We start from the raw sequence: 25,469 nt of genomic DNA on the forward strand, positions 1-25,469 counted from the left end.
CCCCACTGCCAACGAGAATGGAGATTTGGCACTCAACCAAGACGCCATTCCTTGCAGCGGCACTGGTGATTCCAAGCCGCGGTGAGATCGGAGATTTTCGGTGCCTTTGTCACTTGCTGGTGATGTTTACACTGGAGTATCAATAATTAGGGTATCATTTCTACAAACCTACCCAGAAGTTGCATGCATTTGGTTCTGAGGATCAGAATATTCCCCATCTGTGCCATGGATGCTAGGTTTGAGGTTTCACTCTTCACCCTGCTTTGTTTCAGTGGTCTGAATATGGCACTCCTCCCAGCGAGTTGGTGGAGGCTTCTTTTGCCTGTCTTAATCACCTTTTTTTATTTATTTCTTTGTTTCTCTTTGTTTCTCCTTTTCTTTCTCACCCCTTTTACTTTTCTCTCTCCTAATTATTTTTTTCTCCCTTTCTCTTTCTCTGCTATCATTCTCTCCATTTTCTATTTTCCCTCCTCTTTCTGTCTTTCTCTCTCTCCTGGCCTGTCTCTCTTCTTTACTGCCTGTTCTGTCATCCTGTGTCTCAATTTGTAACTCTCTTCCTACTCACACTGCTGTTTCTCTCACTTTTCCTGCCTCACCTCTTTCTCTCCTACCAGCCCCTTCTGGTATCTCTCCCTTCTTTATCCACTCTTTGAACTCTCAACTCTTTTTCAACAATTTTCTTTTTATTGTTTATTCGAGATGGGTGTTCAGTTTGGAAGGGGATGAGGTATCTGAGCAGTGCAGTGTCATTGCTGTGGAGGCAAAGGTAGCCAGCGCCTAAAGGTTTCAGATTGCAAGTATGGAGAGGCATCTTAACCAAGTCTGTGCACACAACTTGTGGAATCTCAGTAACGACACAGTATAAGGGTGACATGTGGGGCCTGGAGGACACTGTGCATGGTGGCACAGTGGTTAGCACTGCTGCCTCACAGGCCAGGAACCAGGGTTCGATTCCCGGCTTGGGTCACTGTCTGTGTGGAGTTTGCATGTTCTCCCCGTGTCTGCGTGCGTTTCCTCCAGGTGCTCCGGTTTCCTCCCACAGTCCAAAAGACGTGCTAGTTAGGCGCCTTGGCCATGCTAAATTCCCCCTCAGTGTACCCGAACAGGCGCCGGAGTATGGCAACTAGAGGATTTTCACAGTCATTTCATTGCAGTGTTTATGTAAGCCTACTTGTGCCAATGATTCATTCTTTGTGCCTTTTGTGGACTGACATAGCTCCCCAAAGCTGCTGGTATAGTGCATAAACCATCCCAAGATTTTAGCAGAATCAAATTCTAACAAACCACAATGTTGGTAACATTAACTTAGGAGAGGCAGTGGCGCAGTAGTATTGTCGCTGAACTAGTAATCCAGAGACCCAGAGTAATGTTCTGGGGACCCCAGGTTTGAATCCCAACATGACAGATGGTGAAATTTGAATTCAATAAAAATCTGGAATTAAAAGTCTACTGATTACCATGAAACCATTGTCGATTGTTGTTTAAAAAGAAAACCCCATCTGGTTCACTAATGTCTTTAAGGGAAGGAAATCTGCCATCCTTACCTGGTCTGGCCTTTATGTGACTCCAGAGCCAAGCAACGTGGTTGACTTTTAACTCCCCTGGGAATGGGCAATAAATGCTGGCCCAGCCAGTGAGGCCCACATCCTATGAATTTATGATTGTTCTTCACATTGCAACGTGTATCCAATAAAATCTACTGACTTTTTCAAAAGACAAATTAAAATTTACATAGCTTCTCCACCACTTTGAGGTTTTTAGTCTTCCTCCGCTGCTGTGTAATTGCTGCTAGTTTCTTATTTGCATCTTTCACAAATTTGCTTTGATTTCTCTGCCTCTCTCCCTACTTTTGCAGTAATTGTTTTGTCAAAATTTTAAATAAAAAATGATGAAGCTTGTCAGAGAGCGATTGTTCTGATCCTTTCTAACAGGCTCTGAGTGTTTTATTTTCTGCTTGGCTAACTAGTTGCCTTTTTCCATTATGCTATCACTTTGCTTCTGGTCATTTGCTCACAATGCAAATAAGGCAAACCTGGTGAGTAACGCTTTTAGACACTTTCAGCACCTACTCCGTGCAGATTTGAGGCGGCTTCATTTTCCTTCCACAACTATTGTTTCCTTCTGTGAAAATGTATTGAACTTATGGAGCATGTTTCCCTCAATGAGGAATGCCTGTTTTAAGACATAATTATAGCCGGTTTTGCTAGAAACACAGCTGTCCGTTCTGAATTCAGTTACGAGCTCTTCCAAGTGCAAATTGTTAAGTTCATTATCATTTATTGTAACAAAACATCTGCTTGTGTGTTTTAGCAAATCACTATGTTACTGCTAATCTTCTTAACATCTTTTTTGTTACTCTTTCATGACTCATATAATCATACAGGACAGAAGGAGGCCATTCAGCGCATTGTGCTGTGCTGACTGTTTTGAAAGGATAATCATCCCTGATCCCACTTCCTGTTTTCCGTCCATTACTCTGTAGGTTTCACAAGGACCTGTCCAACTCCCTATTAAAATGACTCATGCAATCAGCTTTCACCACGTTTTCGGATAGGATGTTCCAGATCCTGAAAACTCCATTGAGTGAAAAAGTTTCTTCTCACCTTTCCTCTGAGCTATTCCCAAAAATTTTGAATCTGCGAGCTCCAGGGATTGACTCATTTTCTAGAGGGAAAAATCTTCTCCGACTGCTTTTCTCAAAACCCCTTATCGTCTCGCAAATCTCCATCAGGTCACCCTTAATCTGTATTGTCTCTCAGGCATTTACTTCTTTATTGAAGTGTGGTCTCCAGAACTTTCCAGCTGAGGCACCACTGAGCTGTGGTGGTTGTTCCTTTAAGAACCAACCTGCAGGGCAAGGGTCACGTGACCTGGGTGACCTTCTCGGGAGCTGATTACAACCAAGAGGCTGCAAGGCTCTGGTTTTAACCAGTAAATAAATGTTTTGCCCTTCCCTATACGGGTCATTACACCAGTCATTACGCTGTTATATTCTATTTGTCTTCGTATAAACTCAAGTGATTCATTGCTTTTAAAATCAACTTGTTCTGTTACCTCTAAGGATTTGTGTATTTGACTCCAAAGTCTCTCTGCTCATCTATACTTTTCCCAAGTCCTGCTATGTATAGAGTACTGTGCCATCTTTCCATATTATAGCATAGTTAATTTTCGTATGCAGGTCTATTATCTGTAATTTTATACAATACAAATTGTTGTCTTATTTTTGCTTCACTTTGTCCAGATTCATTTCTGGGAAGTGTATTTTACATTTACATGTACTTTTTATCTAAAATTAGCAAATGGAAAAAAGATTCTACATACTCTACAGCAGTTCCTATGGATTGGAGGGTAGCCAATGTAACCCCACTATTTAAAAAGGGGGTAGAGAGAAAACAGGGAATTATAGAACACTCCTACTGATATCAGTAGTGGGAAAACTTTTAGAAATCATAGAAACCCAACAGTGCAGAAGGAGGCCATTCGGCCCATCGAGTCTGCACCGACCACAATCCCACCCAGGCCCTACCCCCACATATTTACCTGCTAATCCCTCTAACCTACGCATCTCAGGACTCTAAGGGCCAATCAACCTAACCCGCACATCTTTGGACATCTTTTAGAGTCCCTTATAAAAGATTTAATAGCAGACATTTGCCAAACAGTTGCAGGGTCGGACAGAGTCAGCATGGATTTATGGAATAGAAATGATGCTTGACAAATCTACTGGAATTGTTTGAGGATATAAGTCATTGAGTTGATGAGGGGGAGACAGTGGATGTGGTTTACTTGGACTCTCAGAAGGCTTTCAACAAGGCCCCACATAAGAGATTAGCGTGTAAAATTAAAGTGCATGAGATTGGGGGTGGTGTATTGAGATGGATAGAAAGCTGGTAGGCAGACAGGAAGCAAAGGGTAAGAATAGTCTGATCCTTTTCTGTGTGGCAGGCAGTGACTAGTGTGGTACCACATGGATCAGTGCTAGGACCCCAACTGTTTACAATGTACATTAATGATTTAGATGAGGGAACTAAATGTAATATCTCTAAATTTGCAGCTGGCACAAAGCTAGGTGGGAGGGTGAGCTGTGAGGAGGATGCAGAGATGCTTCAATATGATTTGGACAAGTTGATTAAGTGGGCAAAAGCATGACAGATGCAGTATCATACGGATAAATGTGAGGTTATCGACTTTGGCAGCAAAAACAGGAAGGCAGATTATTTTCTGAATGGCTATAGATTGAGAAAGGGGAATGTGCAAGGAGACCTTGGTGTCCTTGTACACCAGTCGCTGAAAGTAAGCATGCAGGTGTAACAGGCAGTAAAGAAGGGAAATGGTATGATGGCCTTCATAGCGAGAGGATTCAAGTACAGGATCAGGGATGTCTTGCTGGAGTTATATAGAGCTTAGGTGAGACCAACCTGGAATATTGTGTGCAGATTTGGTCTCCTTATCGGATGAAGGACGTTCTTGCTATGGAGAGATGGCAAGATTGGCGTATAAGGAGAGATTGAGTTGGTTAGGATTATATTTGTTGAAGTTTAGAAGAATAAGGGGGATCTCATGGAAACCTATAAAGTTCTAACAGGAGTAGACAGAGTAGATGCAGGAAGGATGTTCCCGATGACAGAGTCCAAAACCAGGAGTCATGGTCTAAGGATATGGGGTAAACCATTTAGGACTGAGATGAGGATACATTTCTTCACCCAGAGAGTGGTCAGTCTGTAGAATTCGCTACCACAGAGAGCAGTTGAGGCTAAAACATCGAATGTTTACAAGGAGTTAGAGCTATCCCGTGGGGCTAAAGGGATCAAAGCATATGGGGGGAAAGTGGGAACAGGTTATTGAGTTAGATGATCAGCCATGATCATAATGAATAGCTTGAAGGGCCAAATGGCCAACCCCTATTTTATATGTTTCCTTACCTTGATTTCTTTACTTCATATGATTCTTCTCAAATAAATCTTTTGAAAGATAACTCTGGGCTCGATAAAGTTATCGCCATATGCCTTATGAACTTATATCATGAGAAATGTCAGTAAACGTTCAAAGAGTGATGCAGTAAGTTGTCAATGGAATGATTTATGAGGACCATTGTTTAGTACAGTGTGAAACAGAAACCCTTCCTGCAAATTTATTGGTGCAGAAAATGTGACTCGGAGCATTAAAGCATAATTATACTGATGTATTTTCATATTAATATGCTGAATCATTTTCAGGAATTTTATGTTTTGTTTGTGTGTTGTACTGTTTTGAGGCACAATTCCGTTCTACCTGTAATTCTGAAGATTTGTTCCATTTCACAACACCACTCATCTACCTCGAGCTGTCCCATTGTGCCATTAACCAACTCTGTGACCATACTGACATGGGGCCGGATACTCCGACCTTGCTCACAGTCAGGAATGTCCAGCTGAGCGCCAAATCCTCCGTCCTCAGTGGCAATGGCAGTGGGGTCTGAACAGCTGGAGAATTCCAGCCACGATCTTGTGAAAAGCAGATTGATTTTTATTTTACTTTCCTATTGTGTTCAGCACAGACTGTGTCCTGTATATCATGTGCTCACCCTGAGGCCTTTGTAACTAGTTTCCTACTAGAAGATTTGAAGTTAACCCATACCGGCTTTTGTAAGCCTGTCCAAAAGGAAAAGCAGCCTCACCAAAGTTGGGTAAGCTAAGACAGCGTGGTATTCGTGAAACACCACTAAAGCCTGCAAAGCTTGGTGGCAGAAACTTTGGTAAATCCAAAACAAAATACCATTCTGAAACGAAGAAGAGTGGACACAATCTGCCCAGACACCTTGAGGTGCATGAGGACAACTTGCATCTTCTTGGCATTTTCCTTTTCCCCATAGACCTCTATTCAGTGAGCACCTTGGCAGCCTCTTTTAATTAGACGGGGCTTGCATATCGATTCTGCTTTGGGGATTGAAACGCTGCAAAATACAGGACACTGGATTTATCTCAGACATAAATTCTGTGGCACTAAACAATTCAAAGCCCAAGATATTAAACAAAATCCAGCTGGGGTTCCACACACTTAATCAAATGACCTCTGCCAATTCTGCTCACTTCCATCTCACGATTGGAGGGGAATTACAACAATAGTCGTACAGTTTGCTTTTTGCAAGAGGTAATTTTTTTACTTCCTGTGCAACATTTTGTTTGCAGCAATTAACAGGGTTTGACCAATATAACCTCTGTTGAATGCACGATGTTGACTGAAACAAAGCATAATATTTGAAAATAAATGTCAAGGGAGGGGACGGTGAACTTGTCACATTGTTGGTGGTTGTTTGCTTTGCCGTATAGATTTACTGTCCAGATTGCAAGCAAGCTATGAATAGTGAAAAACGAGGTTTATTAACTGAGTGGTCCATTCTTTTCTTTTGTTTGAAGCAGAGGAAACTGTTTGCCTATCTATTCAAGGCACAGCTTCCTTTCTTAATGTCTGTTTTTTAAAAACATCCTTTTCTTGTGGAAAATTTGCTTGGAAGCCTCTGCTATTTTTTCCTTTCCCGTTTCCTTAATTCCCTTTCTTCAGTTAACTGCCTAATCTGTTAAGTGACTTGGATAAAGGGACTGAAGGTATTGGTGCTAAATTTGCTGATGATACAAAGATAGGTAGGAAAGTAAGTTGTGAAGTGAACATAAGGAGGCAACAAGGTGACATAGATTTAGCAAGTGCTGGGAAGTGGAGAATAATATGGGCAAATCCCAAATTGTCCATTTTTGCAGGAAGAATAAAAAAGAAGTATATTATCTAAATGGTGGGGCATTGCAGAGCTCTGAGGTACAGAGGGATCAAGGTGTCTTAGCGCATGAATTACAAAAGGCTAGTAAGCAGGTACAGCAAGTAATTAGAAGAGCTGATAGAATGTTATCAATTATTGTAAGGGGAATTGAATATAAAAGTAGAGAGGTAATGCTTCGGTTGTACAGAACACTGGTGAGACCACATCTGGATCACTGTGTATGGTTTTGGTCTCCTTATTTAAGGAAAGATGCAAATGCATTAGAAGCAGTTCAGTTTACGAACCTAATACCAGGAAAGAGTGGGTTTTCTTATGAGGAAAGGTTGGGCAGGTTAGGCTTGTATCTGCTGGAAGCTACTTAGGAGAGTAAGAGGTGACTTGATTGAAACATATAAGCCGTGATTCTCCCATCCCGCTGCGCTGGGCTAGGAGATTCTCACATTGGCCTATTTGCGGGGTTCACCAGCATCTCCCAGCGCCGGATTTCCAGCGGCGTCTGCTCTGCACTGGAAATTGGCGGGGAGGCGCAAAGGCCAGTAACATGGTAATTTTAATACAATTTCAATGTAATTAGCGGGCCTGGGACTGAAATCTCTGAGCCAGCTAGCATCCCCTCTCCCCGACAGAGTATTTCACTCCAGCAGGGTTTACAGTAGCTCCCCACTTTTGGGGAGCTAGCGGTCCGACCCTGCTGGAGTGAAGTGGGGGGAAATTGGGGCCCTCCAGAGAGTTGTGCGGTGGGGGATGCCCCATGGACATTGGCACCTTGGCAATGCCAGCCTGTGCCCCCGCTAACCATTTTATTTTTAATGTACAATGCTGTGTGCTAATCATGTCAATCTAAAAGAGCATAAAATGGTTTGTCAGCTGTTTATTTAAATTTCATGACCTGGTACGACAAATTTTCTTCACAAGGAATTTAGCCAAAGGGTAAGGGGAAAAAACACAGTCCATGTGATATTTCCAAATAACCTCTGAAACTGTAGACAGACTACCCATTGAGAAGATTGATTAGATGCCAGAGGGGTTACATACAACCGCATGTATTTAAAATGTTTTAGTTTATGTGGGTCGTACAAAGGTGTGTGCTTAGAACACAATTTGTGAAATCATGTACAAATTACTGATACTGAAGTGGAGTTCCATTTTAGCAAATGCTAAAAATAATATCCCAGGTTTGAAAATTTGATTTAAGAATCTGTTAATGAAATATTTGTTGTTGTGAAGCCAGCAGATGCCTTCACGCTGTGTTAAGAGACTTCATGCTGCGTGCTGTGATGGTTTTTTTCACTGGTGTATTCGATGGATTATGGACATGTCGCAGCTCCATGCAACTTTGATAAGAATGGACGTTTCATAATTTTGACCTTGGTGATTGCTGCAAGTGCAAAGATTTGGATAAATTAGGTGCCCTTGGCCAATTCACTGGTTTCCCATAATCAAATAGAGCTTTTAAAAAACCCAGCTGCTCCAAAATCAAAATACTGCAGATACTGGAAATCTGAAATATGAGAGTAAAATCTGAAATAAAAACAGAGTGTGCTGGAATGATTCGGGCTCAGGCATCTATGGAGGGAAACTGAGCAATGATGTCGGAAATCTAGTTCTGTTGTTTAAAATGTTCAGCTTTGTGATAGGACACTTAATTTAAATTGCAAGTTTTATTTTAGATGGCAGTGAGCGGGAAAGAAGTGGCGGAGGATCTGTCTCATCCAATGTGAACAGTAGGATATAGATAGGCTGGAAAATTGGGCAGAGAAGTGACGGATGAAATTTAATCTGGACAAATGCAAGGTGATGCATTTTGGTAGATCAATTCAGGTGGGAGCTATAAAATAAATGGCAGAACCATCAGGAGCATAGACGCAGAGATCTGGGGTGCAGGTCCACAGATCCTTAAAAGTGAAGAAAGCATATGGCATGTTTACCTTCATCGGACGGGACATCGAGTATACAACATGGCAAATTATGTTAGTTATATAAAACGTTGGTTAGGCCACATTTGGAATACTGTGTCCAATTCTGGTCACCATACTACTAGAAGAATGTGGAGGCTTTGGAGAGAGTGCAGAAAAGGTTTACCAGGATGTTGCCTGGTATGGAGGGTATTAGCTATGAGGAGAGATCGAATAAACTGGGATTGTTCTCCCTGGAAAGACAGAGGCTGAAGAGCGACCTGATAGAAGCTCATAAAATTATAAGGGGTATAGATGGGGTGAACAGTTGGAAGCTTTTTCCCAGGGTAGAAATGAAAATTACAAGGGGGCACAAGTTCAAGGTAAGGAAGGAACCGTTCAGTGGAGATGTGCGGGAGAAGTTACTTATACAGAGGGTGGTGGGGGCCTTGGATGCACTGCCAATTAAGGTGGTTAAGGCAGATACGTTAGCGACATTTAAGACTTATCTGAATAGACACATGAACAGATGGGAATAGAGGGATACAAGCGGTTGGTCTAGATAGGGCAATGTGATTGGCGCAGACTTGGAGGGCTGAAGGGCCTGTTCCTGTGCTGTACTGTTCTTTGTTCTTTGTTCTTCTTATTCATTCTGTTTCTTCCTTTGCTTGTGGCAATGTCGCTTTACTGCAGGGTTAACTGAAATGATGCTTTTGGAGCCAGGAAAGCCATTAGAGGTTTTTTGTACAAGTGGCAGGATTTGCTTTTAAATATATTGAGTTCCTCCAATGGGCCCACTGGTTAAGGCATTGAGTTGTTGAACCATACAGGCAAGGAAGGATCTGCATTTGATCCCACCTGTGTTAAATGAGCTGATCTCAGCTGGAGATGCTGCAGTTGGCCTGGGTTAAGGTGGAAAAGTCACTTAAGATGCTCAGTAATTTATTTTCACCAGCTCTTTCTGTACCAAGGGAAACATAACAGCGGGATTCTACTTTAACCCTTTTGACCTACAGAGTAATTAAGTGAGAGCTACAAATTTCCAATTTTGCGCTGGAGAGCAAGAGTCATCCAAATGGTTGATTTGGCTCCTAGCCGCAATAGTAAAAGGATTATAATTCCTGTTCCAAAAATTCTAGTTCAGTATATTTACATTAACTCTGCATTTCCACTTCTCTACAGAAAGGACAGACAAACAGGCAATGTCATTGTCTGGGAGAAACGGGCATGAACATTGTGTGAGGCTTTTTTCCTGCTGTTTTATGAAGCCTTTATTTGATATTGAAATGTGGAGGTGCAACTTCAGTCCCAGTTTTTGATGTTGGTCGTAATAAATACTAGCAAAGTGGTGTGATGTTGCTGCTGTTGTCTTGTCAAGGGCACTTGACCCAACCATATCTTTCTTTTGCAGAGGACGGTCTCTGTCATGCATTATGGCCTGCTCCCCAATGGCCTACTCCTTCTCCTAAATCCTACGTTCCTATATGCCCTATGTTCCCATGTCAAGTTCATCACTGGGCTGTATGCCTTTGGGTTGTGCTATTTTCAGGAGCAGAGGCTTTTCTCTGCAACCGGATGAACAGGTTTTACACATTCTGTCTCTGGGAAGAGTTTGGTTTTGAAGTACGCAAGTTAGAACAAGGTGTATTTAGGATACCCACTTTGCTGTCAGTCTTCTGCACAAATATAGTATAGATCAAGAGGCAATTGTGTATGTGATTGAAAACTGCTTGTTGTCTTGTCAGTTAGGAGTGATAGATGCCAAATTTGGATCAATAGTGCTGCTGGAGGTAACTCAATAGAATCCGAGTGCCCTTTTCCTAGTGCATACTGAGCTTTCAGCCACTTCTGATGTGGTCTGACCAGCTCTCATTCGCAGGTCCGTTCAAAGAACTTGCATGTCACTCGGCAAAGAACAAGCATTCAACTACAAGAAGGGTCCTGCACTAGTGTCACTTAAAGGGCCCTGCAACAAAATTGTAGATAAGGTGACTTTGATCAACGTTTACTATTGCAAAGTTTCTGAAAGTGTGAGTGTGGTTTGGAGGGATTGTGGTGAATTCCTGGTCTTAACATGGAGTGTTGCTGCATCCTTAAAGTAGTGAAAGGGACTGGCTGATGTGTCCACATTAACGCTGTAATGGGGCTATGGTTGCAGTACCTCTGGCTCTGCAGGGTAACACGAAGTTGAAGCAGAGGGTGCAGAGAGACTAAACTCTACGTGGTGTCCTCTGCTGTTGCCATGAGAGCGACAGAGCACTTTCTGTCAGGACAGCCAATTTACCCAGTGTTTCAGTTTGTGTCCTCATTAACATTCTCCTGTATGCTGCTGCATCAAGGTCCTGATCAGAGTCCTGTGCAGCAGAGGAGAACTGGCACATGCACCTTTCCTCCTGATGTGGCTGCAGTCCATTCATGCCAACTTATTCACTATGTGCTGGTCCCAAATTTATGCCACCATCTAAAGTACATGCAATGCCAGGGCTGGTGGCAGTGGGTATCAGCCTCCTCTTCAGTGCTGTGCTGTTGCTCCTTCTCTTCCTCCTCCTGGGTTCCTCTGGTTGAGCAGGTGGCTCTTCCCTGGTGTCTGAAAGCAAAACATCAGAAGGGGAAGGTGGGTATGTGGGAAGAGGATTGAGGTGAAAAAGAAGGGGACCATGGTTACATGATCAGCAGCTTGTTCATTGTGTCAGATGAGGATGAGCTGGGAATTAACAAGGGGCATAAGGCAGGAAATAACATCATCTTTAACATTGTCAGCAAAACCAGATGTCATGAGCTCCAATTCGGCTGACCCCATCATGCTAAGGGCCATCTCCTCTTTTGGGTTTAGGAGATGCAGGAGCCCTCATCTCCCATCAGTTCCATGGTTCTCTTCTGTTGTGTGCCAGCTTGTCCTGCAAGAGAGAGGAGAGAATGTTAGTGATTGTGTAACAGTGTGTTTCAGAGAGTGGCCTGCTACAGCTGAATAGCTGGAGATATATGTTGGCAGCAAGAAATGGGTGTGAGGCTGGCAGTAAATACAGTAAATGGCAGAACTCTTAAGAGTATTGATAGGCAGAGGGATCTGGGTGTACAGGTACACAGGTCACTGAAAGTGGCAATGCAGGTGGAGAAGGTAGTCAAGAAGGCATACAGCATGCTTGCCTTCATCGGCTGGGGCATTGAGTTTAAAAATTGGCAAGTCATGTTGCAGCTTTATAGAACCTTAGTTAGGCTGCACTTGGAATATAGTGTTCAATTCTGGTTGCCACTACCAGAAGGATGTGGAAGCTTTGGAGAGGGTACAGAAAAGATTTACCAGGATGTTGCCTGGTATGGAGGGCATTAGCTATGAAGAGAGGTTGGAGGAACTTGGTTTGTTCTCACTGGAGCGACGGAGGTTGAGGGGAGACCTGATGGAAGTCTACAAGATTATGAGAGACAGGGACAGAGTGAATAGTCAGAAGCTTTTTCCCAGGGTGGAAGAGTCAATTACTCGGGAGCATAGGTTTAAGGTGCGAGGGGCAAGGTTTAAAGGAGATGTACGAGGCAGATTTTTTACACAGAGTAGTGGGTGCCTGGAACTCGTTGCCGGGGGAGGTAGTGGAAGCAGATACGGTAGTGACTTTTAAGGGGCGTCTTGACAAGTACATGAATCGGATGGGAATGGAGGGATATGGTCCCCGGAAGGGTAGGGGGTTTTAATTAAGTTGGGCAGCATGGTCGGTACAGGCTTGGAGGGCCGAAGGGCCTGTTCCTGTGCTGTAATTTTCTTTGTTCTTCTTTGTTCATTGGTAGATGTGATATAGTGGAGTATTTCTATGTTAGATGAGTGGTGGTGGTATGGTGTATTGAGCAACCTGAGAGGTTGATATTGCAGAGGATAGGGGGCAGAGTAGTGGTGATGCAATGAACTGATAATCCAGAGGTTTGGGCTAATGCACTGGGGGCATGGGTTCAAACCCCATCATGGCTGCTGATGGAATCTAAATTCAATTTCTAAATCTAGAATATAAAGCCTGACTCAGTGGTGGTTAGCATGAAACTATCATTGATTGTTGTACAAATGCATTTGCCTCACTAATGTCCTTTTGGGAAGGAAATTGCCATCCTTACCTGCTCTGTCCTACATGAGACTAGACTCACAGCAATGTGGTTAACCGTCCTCTGAAATGGTCTAGCAAGCCATTCAGTTTAAGGAATGGGCAACAAATGCTGGCCTTGCCAGCGATGCCCGCATCCCATGGAAGAATAAAGGATGAAGATGTTGTGAAGACCTCGGTCATCTGAGTAAGATTATTAGATTTTTTTTGTGCCACTGTTGCCAGCTCCTCATGAGCAAACATTCAGAATTAACCTCGCTGTCTACCTCCTCCCAATCCCTTACGAGGCCCATCCTTGAGGGCCTCTGAAATGCAGTGCAGCTTCTCTTGAAGAGGGCCAGGCTGCCTTTAAGAACACAAGCTATTATCACATGATGCTTCTTGCTTCCCTTCTGAGCACTGAGGTAGCTAGCAGTATGGGTGGCGCTAAACCTTACATGAGTGAATTTACACACTGGCTACCTCCACCTTAACAGGGATGGAAAGTTTGCAAATGATGATTCCGAGCCCAAAATATAGCGCAAACCAATTTTTGACCAGATCTTTCTTGAAAAGAGTTGTTGACTTAAGTTTCAAGTTTATTTATTAGTGTCACAAGTAGGCTTCATAATTTAGTCTCCTCATGCTGAAGATGATGTATGATTTGTCTGTCTACTGTGTAATTCCCTGTCCATTTGCTTTCTGTGGTTTAGTTGACATTACGTTTTCAGCATCTTCCTTCTTTCCTTGTGATTTAATGCACTTGTATCTCCTATTTCAATCACCTGGTGATTACCAGATTAAATAATGTAATTTTGACTTACATGGCATACAATTAGAGGATTCAGCACCTAAAGAATATGTTTTGGAAATAATGCAAAGAGGAACATTTATATTTTTGTCTATAATGTCCAACATTCCAGTTTCATGCTTTGGAATTGTAAGATTAATGTCTTTTGGAACAAGGGATAAACAGATTGCTGCATATTTGTCACTCACTGTTCTGTTACCAAAAATGTATGGAGATGGACTTCAGAATTAGCATAACTTGTAACCTGGATTTTCTTCTCCACAGAGGATGATCACAGGGAAAAGTCCATGTCCCATCACACAGTACAACAGCTAATAATGGAAAAGGATCAGGCGTTGTCTGATCTGAATTCTGTAGAGAAATCTTTAGCAGACCTCTTCAGGAGATACGAGAAGATGAAGGAGGTGTTGGAGGGGTTCCGAAAGGTAGGTTAATTTAAGAATGGATTTTTCCCATCCAGTTCCAAGAAAAATTTTTTTTATCTCACGCTAAGCATCAAGGTGGCAATTGTTCCTGCAACAGGGTATTTGAAAAAAAAACTATAAGATGGAACTTTTCATTTCTCTGTCTTCCCACTGCACTTTTCCAGTTGCACACAAAACTAGTGGCATTTAATCTTTAGGCTAACGCCTGTGATTTGGATTGCTGCTGCAACTGCAGCATCTGATGCTAGCCATAGCCACACACTTGATTATTGACAGTAACACAGTACAGCAAACTTAGTATCTTGTATCTTAAAAGAAAAATGTAAGATTTGTTTGTCATATTGAAGGCTTCTGCACTTTAGCGAAAATCTTGCTAGTATAGAAGACAATATACACTGCAGATACCTAGAGAAAAACTTCTTAGCTTGTAGATTTCACATGAAATCACTTTAAACACAATTTATTTAATTCCCACAATATGATATCAGTTGCCCAGAGTCTGTGGTAAGGATAATAGTGTGGCTATCAGTGTTTACCATTATTGAGGAGAGATGTCCAAAGCACTTTGCAGTGTATGAAGTACTTTTGAAGTGTAGTTACTATTAGAATGTAGGAAACAAGGCAGCAATTTGCACGTAGCAAGGTTCCACAACAGCAATGTGTTGTAATTAGATAATCTACTTCTTTAGTGATGTTGATGGAGGAGAGATAAATACTGGCTTGGACATTCAGGATAACTCCCCTGTTCTTCAAAGCACTGTAAGAAGTCTCACAACGTGTGGAGATGCCAGCGTTGGACTGGGGTAAACACAGTAAGAGTTTTGACAACACTAGGTTAAAGTCCAACAGGTTTTTTTGTTAGCAAATGCCATTAGCTTTCGGAGCGCTGTTCCTTCGTCAGATGGAGTGGATATCTGCTCACAAATAAGGCACACAGAGACACAAAATCAAGTTACAGAATACTGATTAGAATGTGAATCTTTACAGCTAATCAAGTCTTAAAGATACAAACAATGTGAGTGGAGAGAGTATTAGGCACAGGTTAAAGAAATGTGTATTGTCTCCAGACAGGACAGCCAGTGAAATTCTGCAAGTCCAGGAGGCAAGCTGTGGGGGTTACCGATAGTGTGACATGAACCCAAGATCCCGGTTTAGGCAGTCCTCATGTGTGCGGAACTTGGCTATCAGTTTCTGCTCAGCGACTCTGCGCTGTCGTGTGTCATGAAGGCCGCCTTGGAGAACGCTTACCCGAAGATCAGAGGCCGAATGCCCGTGACCGCTGAAGTGCTCCCCCACAGGAAGAGAACAGTCTTGCCTGGTGATTGTTGAGCGGTGTTCATTCATCCGTTGTGGTAGCGTTTGCATGGTTTCCCCAATGTACCATGCCTCGGGACATCCTTTCCTGCAGCGTATCTGGTAGACAACGTTGGCCGAGTTGCAAGAGTAGGTACCGTGTACCTGGTAGATAGTGTTCTCACGTGAGATGATGGCATCCGTGTCGATGATCCGGCACGTCTTGCAGAGGTTGCTGTGGCAGGGCTGTGTGGTGTCGTGATCACTGTTCTCCTGAAGGTTGGTTAGTTTGCTGCGGACAATGGTCTGTTTGAGGTTGTGCGGTTGTTTGAAGGCAAAAAGTGGGGGTGTGGGGATGGCCTTGGCGAGATGTTCATCTTCATCAATGACATGTTGAAAGCTCCGGAGGAGATGTCGTAGCTTCTCCGCTCCAGGGAAGTACTGGACGACGAAGGGTGCTCTGTCCACCGTGTCCCGTGTTTGTCTTCTGAGGTGGTCGGTGCGGTTTTGTGCTGTGGCACGTCGGAACTGTCGATCGATGAGTCGAGCGCCATATCCTGTTCTTATGAGGGCATTCTTATGATGCCCTCATAAGAACAGGATATGGCGCTCGACTCATCAATCGACAGTTCCGACGCGCCACAGCAAAAAACCGCACCGACCTCCTCAGAAGACAAACACGGGACATGGTGGACAGAGCACCCTTCGTCGTCCAGTACTTCCCTGGAGCGGAGAAGCAATGGCATCTCCTCCGGAGCTTTCAACATGTCATTGATGAAGACGAACATCTCGCCAAGGCCATCCCCACACCCCCACTTCTTGCCTTCAAACGACCGCACAACCTCAAACAGACCATTGTCCGCAGCAAACTACCCAACCTTCAGGAGAACAGTGACCACGACACCACACAACCCTGCCACAGCAACCTCTGCAAGACGTGCCGGATCATCGACACGGATGCCATCATCTCATGTGAGAACACCATCGAACAGGTACACGATACTTACTCTTGCAACTCGGCCAACATTGTCTACCTGATACGCTGCAGGAAAGGATGTCCTGAGGCATGGTACATTGGGGAAACCATGCAGACACTACAACAACGGATGAATGAACACCAGTCGACAATCACCAGGCAAGACTGTTCCTGTGGGGGAGCACTTCAGCGGTCACGGGCATTTGGCCTCTGATCTTCGGGTAAGCGTTCTCCAAGGCGGCCTTCACGACACACGACAGCGCAGAGTCACTGAGCAGAAACTGATAACCAAGTTCCGCACACATGAGGATCGCCTAAACCAGGATCTTGGGTTCATGTCACACTATCGGTAACCCCCACAGCTTGTCTGGACTTGCAGAATTTCACTGGCTGTCCTGTCTGGAGACAATACACATTTCTTTAACCTGTGCGTAATGCTCTCTCCACTCACATTGTCTGTATCTTTAAGACTTGATTAGCTGTAAAGATTCACATTCTAATCAGTATTCTGTAACTTGATTTTGTGTCTCTGTGTGCCTTATTTGAGAGCAGATATCCACTCCATCTGACGAAGGAACAGCGCTCCAAAAGCTAATGGCATTTGTTACCAATTAAACCTGTTGGACGTTAACCTGGTGTTGTTAAAACTCTTACCAAGTCTCACAACACCAGGTTAAAGTCCAACTGTGTTTACCCCAGTGTTTACTGTGTTTACCCCAGTCCAACGCCGGCATCTCCACTTCAAAGCACTGCCATAGAATCTTTTACGCCCACCAAGGAGGGCAGACTTTGCTTTGATTTAACATTTCAACCAAAAGATGGCACCTCCGATACTGCAGCACTTCCTGAGCACCACAATGGTGTGGGTGCTAATATGATCCAAACTAAAAACTAGGCTTAAGCAAATGGTTTTGTTTGTTCTTCCTCCCTGCTTGTGGTTGCTGAAGATGTATGATGGTGCTTCTTCAGGCAGGAGTCTGTTATCCCCTCACCCTTCCCAAACACCTCCTGACCCCCATCTCTCCCTCCATTGCTGATGGGTGGCACCAGACTCTAGGTCCCAGGTGTAGCTAGAAGCCTTGCTGATGGAAACTATTGGAGCCTTGAACCTTCAAATAAAAATTAACAATAAAATAAGAAGAAAAAGGGAAGTAGAAACCTGCTCCTCTGAATTAGTCATGAGAGTAAAAACCGATTTCTCAATTCAATGGAGTTGAAAACAAAGTCAACAGTAATGCAGGTCAAAATACTGTGAGATAGGACAAGTCCTGAGGCTCCTCTCTCTCCTCTCTCCTCTCTTGCTCTCTCCTCTCTCGCTCTCTCCTCTCTCGCTCTCTCCTCTCTCTCTCTCTCTCTCTCTCTCCTCTCTCTCCTCTCTCTCTCTCTCTCCTCTCTCTCTCTCCTCCTCTCTTCTCGGAGTTTACTGACTGGCTCAGCCTCATAGCTCTTCTCCCACACCATCCCAGTGTCCCAGCTATCCCCTATTTGTATGTGCTCAAAGACAGTGAATGCCCATGGCCTGTTTCTCTTCACCTTAGCAATATAATTGATATGGCATTTGCAGTGGGACTTAGTAACATCCTTTTAGAGGACTAAATCAGATAACAATTTTCAATGTCTGCCCATGCATTTTTTAAACTCAGAAATCAGAAAACTGCTGTCTGATTGGCTCTGCTCTCCCAAAAGATTGCAATGCAATTTGAGAGACTCAGCATTCAAACACATGGAGGCTATACAGTTATAATCTTTACATACTAGTTATCCACTAGAATAGGGTTTTTTTTAATAGTGAGCTAGTTCGTGCCAAACACCCTCTTTGGCACTGAAACTTTACTTTTAGAGGTGTGAAGTCTCACGCTATCAGAATATAATTATGGTTGGTGATATTACACAATTATTTTTTTTAAGTCTGTTTAGCTTATCTCTCTCTTTCTCCACACTGTTTTTAGAGTCTAAGGGGGCATTCTCTGGCTGTTCACACTGGCGGGATTCTCTGGTCCCACTGGCAGTGCACCCCCTCCCGTGGGCTTCACGATGGCGTGGGGTAACATCAATGGGAGATCCCATTGACAGTAGCAGGACCAGAGAATCCTGCCGTTAGCGAACATTGCACCACCTCCCACTGTCGAGAAACATGTGGCATGGAGGCCAGACAATTCCCCCAATAGAATCGTACAGCACAGAAACGGGCGCATCGGCCCACCAAGTCTATGCTGACCATCAAGTACCAATCTATACAAATCCCACTTACCAGCACTTGAACCATAACTTACTATGTCTTGGCATTTTAAGCTGCTCCCAGTCTACATTTGCCAGTTCCTGTCTAATGATTTCTGGACTATCCTTATCCCTTTCCATAATGACTTTGAAACCTACAGAGTTATGGTCACTTTCCCCAAAATGCTCGCCCAATGACACTTTGACCAATTGCCTGGCTTCACTCCCTAGGATTCGGTCTAGCACTGCACCATCCCTAGTAGGACTGTCTACCTACTGGCACAAAAAGCTCTCCTGGATGCCCTTTAAAAATTCCACCCCTTCTAATCTTTTCACAGTAAGGCGATTCCAGGTAATGTTGGCAAAGTTGAAATCCCCTCCCACCATAACCCTATTTTTCTCGCACCTCTTTGTGATTTGCCTGCATATCTGCTCCACTATCCCCCTCTGACTGTTGGGAGGCCCATAGTATAAATCCAGCAAAATGTCCCTTTTGTATTTCTAAGCTCCATCCCTATGGCCTCATTTGAAGAGCCTTCTAAGACAGCCTCCCTCATTACTGCAGTGATGGTCTCTTTTACCAATAATGCAATGTTCCCTCCTCTGTTCACGTCCCCCAGCCCTCCGTCACGCCCAAAACTTCTATACCCTGGAATGTTGAGTTGCCTCTCCTGCCCTTCTTTCAACCATGTTTCAGTGATTGCAACAATAACATATTCCCATTACTGATTAACGTTCTGCCTTACCAGACAGGCTTCTTGCATTAGAATGGAAGCAATTATCTTTCCCTCTCTTTATTTTGCTTTCTGTACATGATTTGACTTTGGATTAAATATTCTAATGCTTTCTAGGTTCAACTCTGCAGGACTGATTTTAGCTCTGTGCAAGTGGCTGGCTGTTGAATGGGTTAAAATCTCACCCTGTGTGTCTCTGTAAAGATTATTTAATCTGATCAGTAGAAAGGACATGCTGTAGCTTCCCCTGTGGAGGGTGCCATGCTGTTTTGTCCGTCTAATAACTACATTATACTGGAAGAGTCAGCAGAAATTCTGTGGGCAGCTGTTAGGGTAATGGGTGACAAATGGCACTCGTTTGCTGCTGTAGGCAAAATCCAGACCACTGTGAATGCCCAAGTTTGTATTTATGAAATCATTACTTTGGAGGTTACAAACTACCAGATCTGATACCAAAGTCAATATGTTTTGCTTTCCTGCAGGCTAATGATATTGCCCGTGATTTCTGACTGAAGTATATATTTCCTCTGAGCAGCTCACTCAGAGCAACATTCATAACCAATATCCAGAGTGGTACTGAAAGAGTTAATTTTCAAGGTTTGCCTAAAAGGCTATCTTTAGGAAGCGTGTTTCCTTGTATCTGTTCTCATCTTCAAGGCAATTACTTCATTTTTTGGCAGAATGAGGAAGTGTTGAAGAAATGTGCCCAAGAGTACCTAGCCCGAGTAAAGAAAGAAGAACAGCGGTACCACGCTCTGAAAATCCATGCGGAGGAGAAGCTTGACAAGTAAGTGCTCTTTCTTCTAAAATTAAAATGCTGGGAATACGCAGGTCAGGCAATATGTGTGGGGAGAGAAACAGGGTTAATGGGTTAGAGGTGGGACCAGAGGTGGGCAAGTCTGCAATTTCCCATTATTGGTCAGCATGTTGGTCTTCTGCCTTGGTCCCGTCTCCAATCACTTATTATTGAGGTTGCTGCAGCGGGGAGTGAATTCGGCAAACTAAATTGCCATTGAGGACACTTGCCAAAAACCATCTGGAATTTCCAGGTAGGTGCCCTGTTAGGGCCAAAGTCCGGCCAATGAATTGAGGCGGCCTCCTGAAAGCAGGTTAGGGAGTGTCAGAATTCTCTGACAAAATTCTCTTTCTGTTTTATTTTGTACTGTAGTGGGGGTACTTTATAACAGTTGAAACTAGTAGAGAATACATAACCATCTTGGCATCAATAAACACAATTGAACCACCTTTTGTGCAATAGGTGTAAATAGCTGAAAATGTACATGCTAGAGGTGAAGATTAAGAACAGTACAGCACAGGAAACAGGCCCTTCGGCCCTCCAAGAAGTTGGGTGCCAGCAATGATGTACATATAGTCTGACATTGTGAGGAATTTACATTTTTGAATTTCATTTTGATTTTTCCCCTCATCTGTGTAACATTGGAAACAAGTGTGATAAGTATTGAGCGGAATTTTACCAAAATTTATTAGAGTGTCAGTTTCTGACTGAAAACTGGTCTATATCTCTCCAAATACATAGAATCATAGAATCGGTACAGAGCAGAAGGAGGCCATTTGGCCCATTGAGCCTGCACCGACAACAATCCCACCCAGGCCCTATCCCGTAACACCACGTATTTATCCTGCTAATTCCCCTGACACCAACAGTCAATTTATCATGGCCAATCAACCTAACCCGCACGTCTTTGGAGAACTGAGTTTTCAGACCAGATTATTTGGCGCTTACTGCTGGGGCAGTGCCAATCTATGCCAGGGGGCTGCGTCAGAGCATGTCCCTCTCCCCCTGGACATTAAACATACCTTGGCATTTCTGGCAGGTTCCCTTTTGACCGATTCCTGTTCTTAACTAGCTGTTGTGAACCTCATCGATGCGATGTTTAGTGAGGATGGGATCATGTGTCTGCGAAGCATTATATTAATATGTTAATTTATTGAAATTAGCTTCCCACCCTTTCAGGACCGGGACCTCGTTACGTCACCGGCAAGGGGCGGGAAAATCGAGAAATGAAATCACGCTGACGAGAATTTTGTTTCCCAATTCTCGTGGGATTTTGTGTGTACCCATGTCACCATTTGCGTACACGGAATACATAGACGCAAAATCCTCCCCCCCCCACCCAATCTTTACATTAAGATTAATTATGATTCTACAGTTAAATCTCTTGTATTCAAGATATCTTAACAGCAGTAATACCACAGTGTATATAAATGATGAAGTGCAAGTTGTAGCCTAGCAGCCCACAGCAAATCTTCAATGTTTTATCTTTCACAAATTATGGTGCAACAAATTAATATTTCTTGCTGCATAAGTTTGAATTAACTTCCATCAAACACTGGAGAAGATCAACACCTTTTTTTACTATCAACAATCCTCACTTAAACCTTTCGATTTTTTGAGTTTTCTCTACAAGTGTTACACATTGTCTATATAGAAATGACTTGGAGTTAGCATGTGATGTTTTTAAAATATTGACACTCGCATTCAATGAAAAACCATTTGAATTTCAGGGCTAATTCCGAGATTGCCCAAGTACGAGCCAAGTCCAAATCGGAGCAGGCGGCCTTTCAGGCCAGCTTGCGGAAAGAACAGATGAAAGTCGAGTCACTGGAGAGAACCTTAGAACAGAAGGTAATTAATTCTGTGTCAGGAGCAAGTATCTTTTCAACGTCAGAAAAATCAGATACTTTCAGAATCTTTGAACGGTAGTTTGAAATGTAATTTCTGCTGCTGTCAGAGCTTTAAGATGTTCAAATCTAGCTGGATCCCAGTTGGTTGCTACACTTATCTTCTGAGATATCGACAGCCGCATTTGCATTGCCACGTTATATTTCTATTCCTGGTTTTTACTGAAATCTATCGTTAATATTATACAGCGCAAAGGGATCTGTGAATGTTAATTAAAAGTGAATATGGTGAGCTGATTTATCTTTAGGTACCCTGGCTATCAGCCCACCCATCATCAGTTTTCAGCCCCACTTCTTCCCACATTCCTGGCATCAATGACATAACCTTACAAAGTTGCATGTGAAAGGAAATTTCAGCATTGGTCCTTTTTTTAAAAATAAAACTGCATTTTCATTGCAAAAACCTCTGCTGCCGGGGAACCAGGGATTGCCATCGGCAGGATCAGAAGATTCCATTGGCAGGAATAGCCATAAAATCCCACCCCTCATGTGGGGTGGCCCACAGGTAGTCAGGAGCCTACTGCAGTACCATCTGGGGTACAATTCTCTGCTAAAATATGGCTAACGCAGAACAGTCAGAAACCCTAGTCAGAAATTTCTGACTGCAAACTGGTCTGTATCTCTCCAGATACATAGAATTCCTACAGAGCAGAAGGATGACAATCCCACCCAGGCCCTATCCTGTAATCCCACGTATTTATCCTGCTAGTCCCTCTGACACTAAGGGTCCATTTATCATGGCCAATCTCTTCAATCTTCCTGCTTATTAGGGATATATTTACAAGGACTCCCCATTTTGTTTTGTTTGGAGTCTTGTCAAACCCAACTTGTTCGCAGAAGCTTCTAAATCTCCATTTCAAGCAGTGACCATGGAGCAGATATAACGTGGTGCCAAGAGCTGCGGGATTCCTATTTGTGGGTGCTCAAATGCAGAGAACTTTTGACCTGTTCTTTTTATCTCTCTCTGCAATGAAAACGACATAGATTTTTTGAGAATAGCTGCCAAGAGATCTGATTGTTTTGTTGTGCTTGCATGTGTCTTCAGGGTGGTAATTTAAAAGTAGCGCTAAAAATGTGTACATTCAACATATTTCTCATTTATTTTCAGAACAAGGAAGTAGAAGAACTGACAAAAATCTGTGATGAACTGATTGCCAAAATGGGGAAGAGTTAATGTTGCCTAATTTTTTTTTTAATAGGGGGAAAAAAAATTCTGAGTGCAATAAAGCCAGTGGTGCAGTAATATTGGCTGACCTGTGTGGACATTGGAGGATTTTACCACATTTTCAATGCACTATTCTGCTTTCCACTGGGGTCTGTTTAATGTGCGTAGCATTCAAATGGCCCGTGGAAGTTTTCCTTTTACTGTCTGCTGTATTGTAGTATGGCACACAACGAGTGACATGAGTTCCTGTATCAGGGAGATTGGTTCTTTAATGATTAGATGAGCTGCATTAGATATTGAGATTGATTTTTTTTTTGTTTATTTCTTTTTATGGGTCCCCATGTATTGTGTCTTCAAAGTTTCAATTTACTGTACATTACATTAGTGCAAGAGAAGTCTTGCCAATTTTCAGTGAAGCCTTAAGAGTCTAGACTTGATCTGCATTATGGATTTGTAAAAATGCATGTGTGTCAATGAAGTTCTCTATTGTAAATAAAATTTAGTTTAAAATCACAATTGCTGTGTTTTTTTTTAAATCGGTGGTTGAGATTGCTGCAACTTTTCAGACTTGAGAGTTTTTTTTGTTGTGTTTGAGTAGGGATGCTCAAAAACTATGATAGTTGTTCATGCTGACATTGGTTCTGTTCTCTCTTCCACCTACTCCCATCTCATAGGTAGTGAATCCTTTGGCACAACACCATCGTAGCAACACACGATCTTATAGAGACCTCTAGGATAATGAAGGGGCTAGATAGGGTAGAGGTGGAGAGATTCTTTCCACTTAGAAAGGAAGCTCGAACTAGACGGCACAGCCTCAAAATAAAGGGGGGTCAGTTTAGGACAGAGTTGAGGAGGAACTTCTTCTCTGAGGGTGGTGAATCTCTGGAATTCTCTGCCCACTGAAGTGGTGGAGGCTACCTCGTTGAATATGTTCAAATCACGGATAGATGGATTCCTGATCGGTAAGGGAATTAGGGGTTATGGGGATCAGGCGGGTAAGTGGAACTGATCCACTTCAGATCAACCATTGAATGGCGGGGCAGGCTCGAGGGGCTAGATGGCCTACTCCTGCTCCTATTTCTTATGTTCTTATGATTCACACAGGGATGTAGGTATTGGACACAGTTTGGCTCTGTGAACTTGATTAAGAAGTGTTGTAAAGCCAAACCAGGGCCAGCATTATAAAGAACAATAAAGCACAAGAACAGATCCTTTGGCCGACCAAGCTTAACACATGACACCTTTCGAAACTAAAAACCTTTTTTGTCTCTATGCGGTCTGTATTTCTCTATTCCCTGCCTACTCTTGTACCTGCCAAGATGCCTCTTAAATGTTGCCATTGTAACGTTCACTCAAAAGCATGATAAAGAGATAAAAGCGTGATAAAGGGAAAATGATACAGATCAGTCAATGGCAGAGGCATTGGGAAGGGGTAGAGGTTGGGAATGGGGCGGGCGGGAGCGAGTGGTTGTGGTTTAAAAAATAATACATTTACCATCAAACTTGGAGAATGGGTGAGATTTTAACTCACTCAAAATCCCTTCACCTGAATGGAGTTAGGCCCATTGTCTCAGAAATGTGTTGCATTCCCAGATAAAACAGGGATCAGACATTGCACTGTGTTGTATTTATGGATGTGGATTGTGGGGCAGTAGTGTTCTGTATTCATAAAAGTTCCAATTTGTCTGTGGAGAGACTGACAGTGTTAATATTATATGTCAGTAGATAATGGAGGAATAATACAGGAGCTTGACTTTTACCTTCAGCAAGTTTATTCTGCATTCAATTTGGCAGAGATACAAACTCAGTATGATTTCCCCACAGCAACTTTTCCAGTTGTGTCCATTTAAACTCTTTTAGAGGTTGGGCCAATAATCATTACCTATCAGTAATAAGGCACTTAGCTTAACAATGTAATTTTCACAGCACGCACTTGCTGATACATTGACACATATCAGAGTTTTGACTTCATAACCAATAATTGATTTCGCCTTGGAAAATCTGGTACTTAAAGCAAGCAATGTGGTTTTTTTTTGCAACTGCTTCTGTAAACTAAATTTCACCTAACATGTCTGACAGTGTTCTGAAAGTGTGCCTTCATTGCTTTGGAAGTAATTTCCAAAACTTTAAGGGCAGTTTTTTTATATCACATTGACGTTTGCTGTGCTTCCCAGCTGTCAGCCTTCAGATCCGCATGGGAGTTACTTTGGACCTCCAAAGAGCAATCGGAAGCAGCACCGACAGCAGCAGTCTACTCCTCAGCCATGTGCCATTTCCCAGGACAAAGGGGATAAGCACAGAGCTCCAGCTTGGAGGAGGTGATATCCTTTAACACAGGGTGCAGAGGCAAAGCATGAGCTGACTAACGCTAGTGCGTCAGGGGGCTGAGACTTTCCTGTCAGCTGGTCATTGACAATTGCAGCCTTCAGGAAGAT

General features: G+C 43.1%; 1 protein-coding gene across 12 annotated transcripts in view; it reads left to right on the top strand.

The window, feature by feature from the left end:
* Positions 1-23,550, top strand: part of LOC144500442 (uncharacterized) — a 256,651-nt gene extending 233,101 nt beyond the window's left edge. For all 12 annotated transcript variants that reach the window (XR_013498975.1, XM_078223362.1, XM_078223364.1 and 9 more), the window contains 4 exons: positions 13,786-13,946; positions 19,847-19,953; positions 21,693-21,813; positions 22,978-23,550. Coding sequence is in view for 11 of the 12 variants with exons in the window: in XM_078223362.1 (XP_078079488.1) it covers positions 13,786-13,946; positions 19,847-19,953; positions 21,693-21,813; positions 22,978-23,043 (455 nt within the window). In the remaining variant the exon portion in view is untranslated. The remainder of the gene's footprint in view (positions 1-13,785; positions 13,947-19,846; positions 19,954-21,692; positions 21,814-22,977) is intronic.
* The last annotated feature ends 1,919 nt before the right edge of the window (positions 23,551-25,469 follow it).

The sequence above is a fragment of the Mustelus asterias genome, chromosome 11 (genome assembly GCF_964213995.1).
Source record: "Mustelus asterias chromosome 11, sMusAst1.hap1.1, whole genome shotgun sequence".
Lineage (NCBI taxonomy): Eukaryota > Metazoa > Chordata > Chondrichthyes > Carcharhiniformes > Triakidae > Mustelus > Mustelus asterias.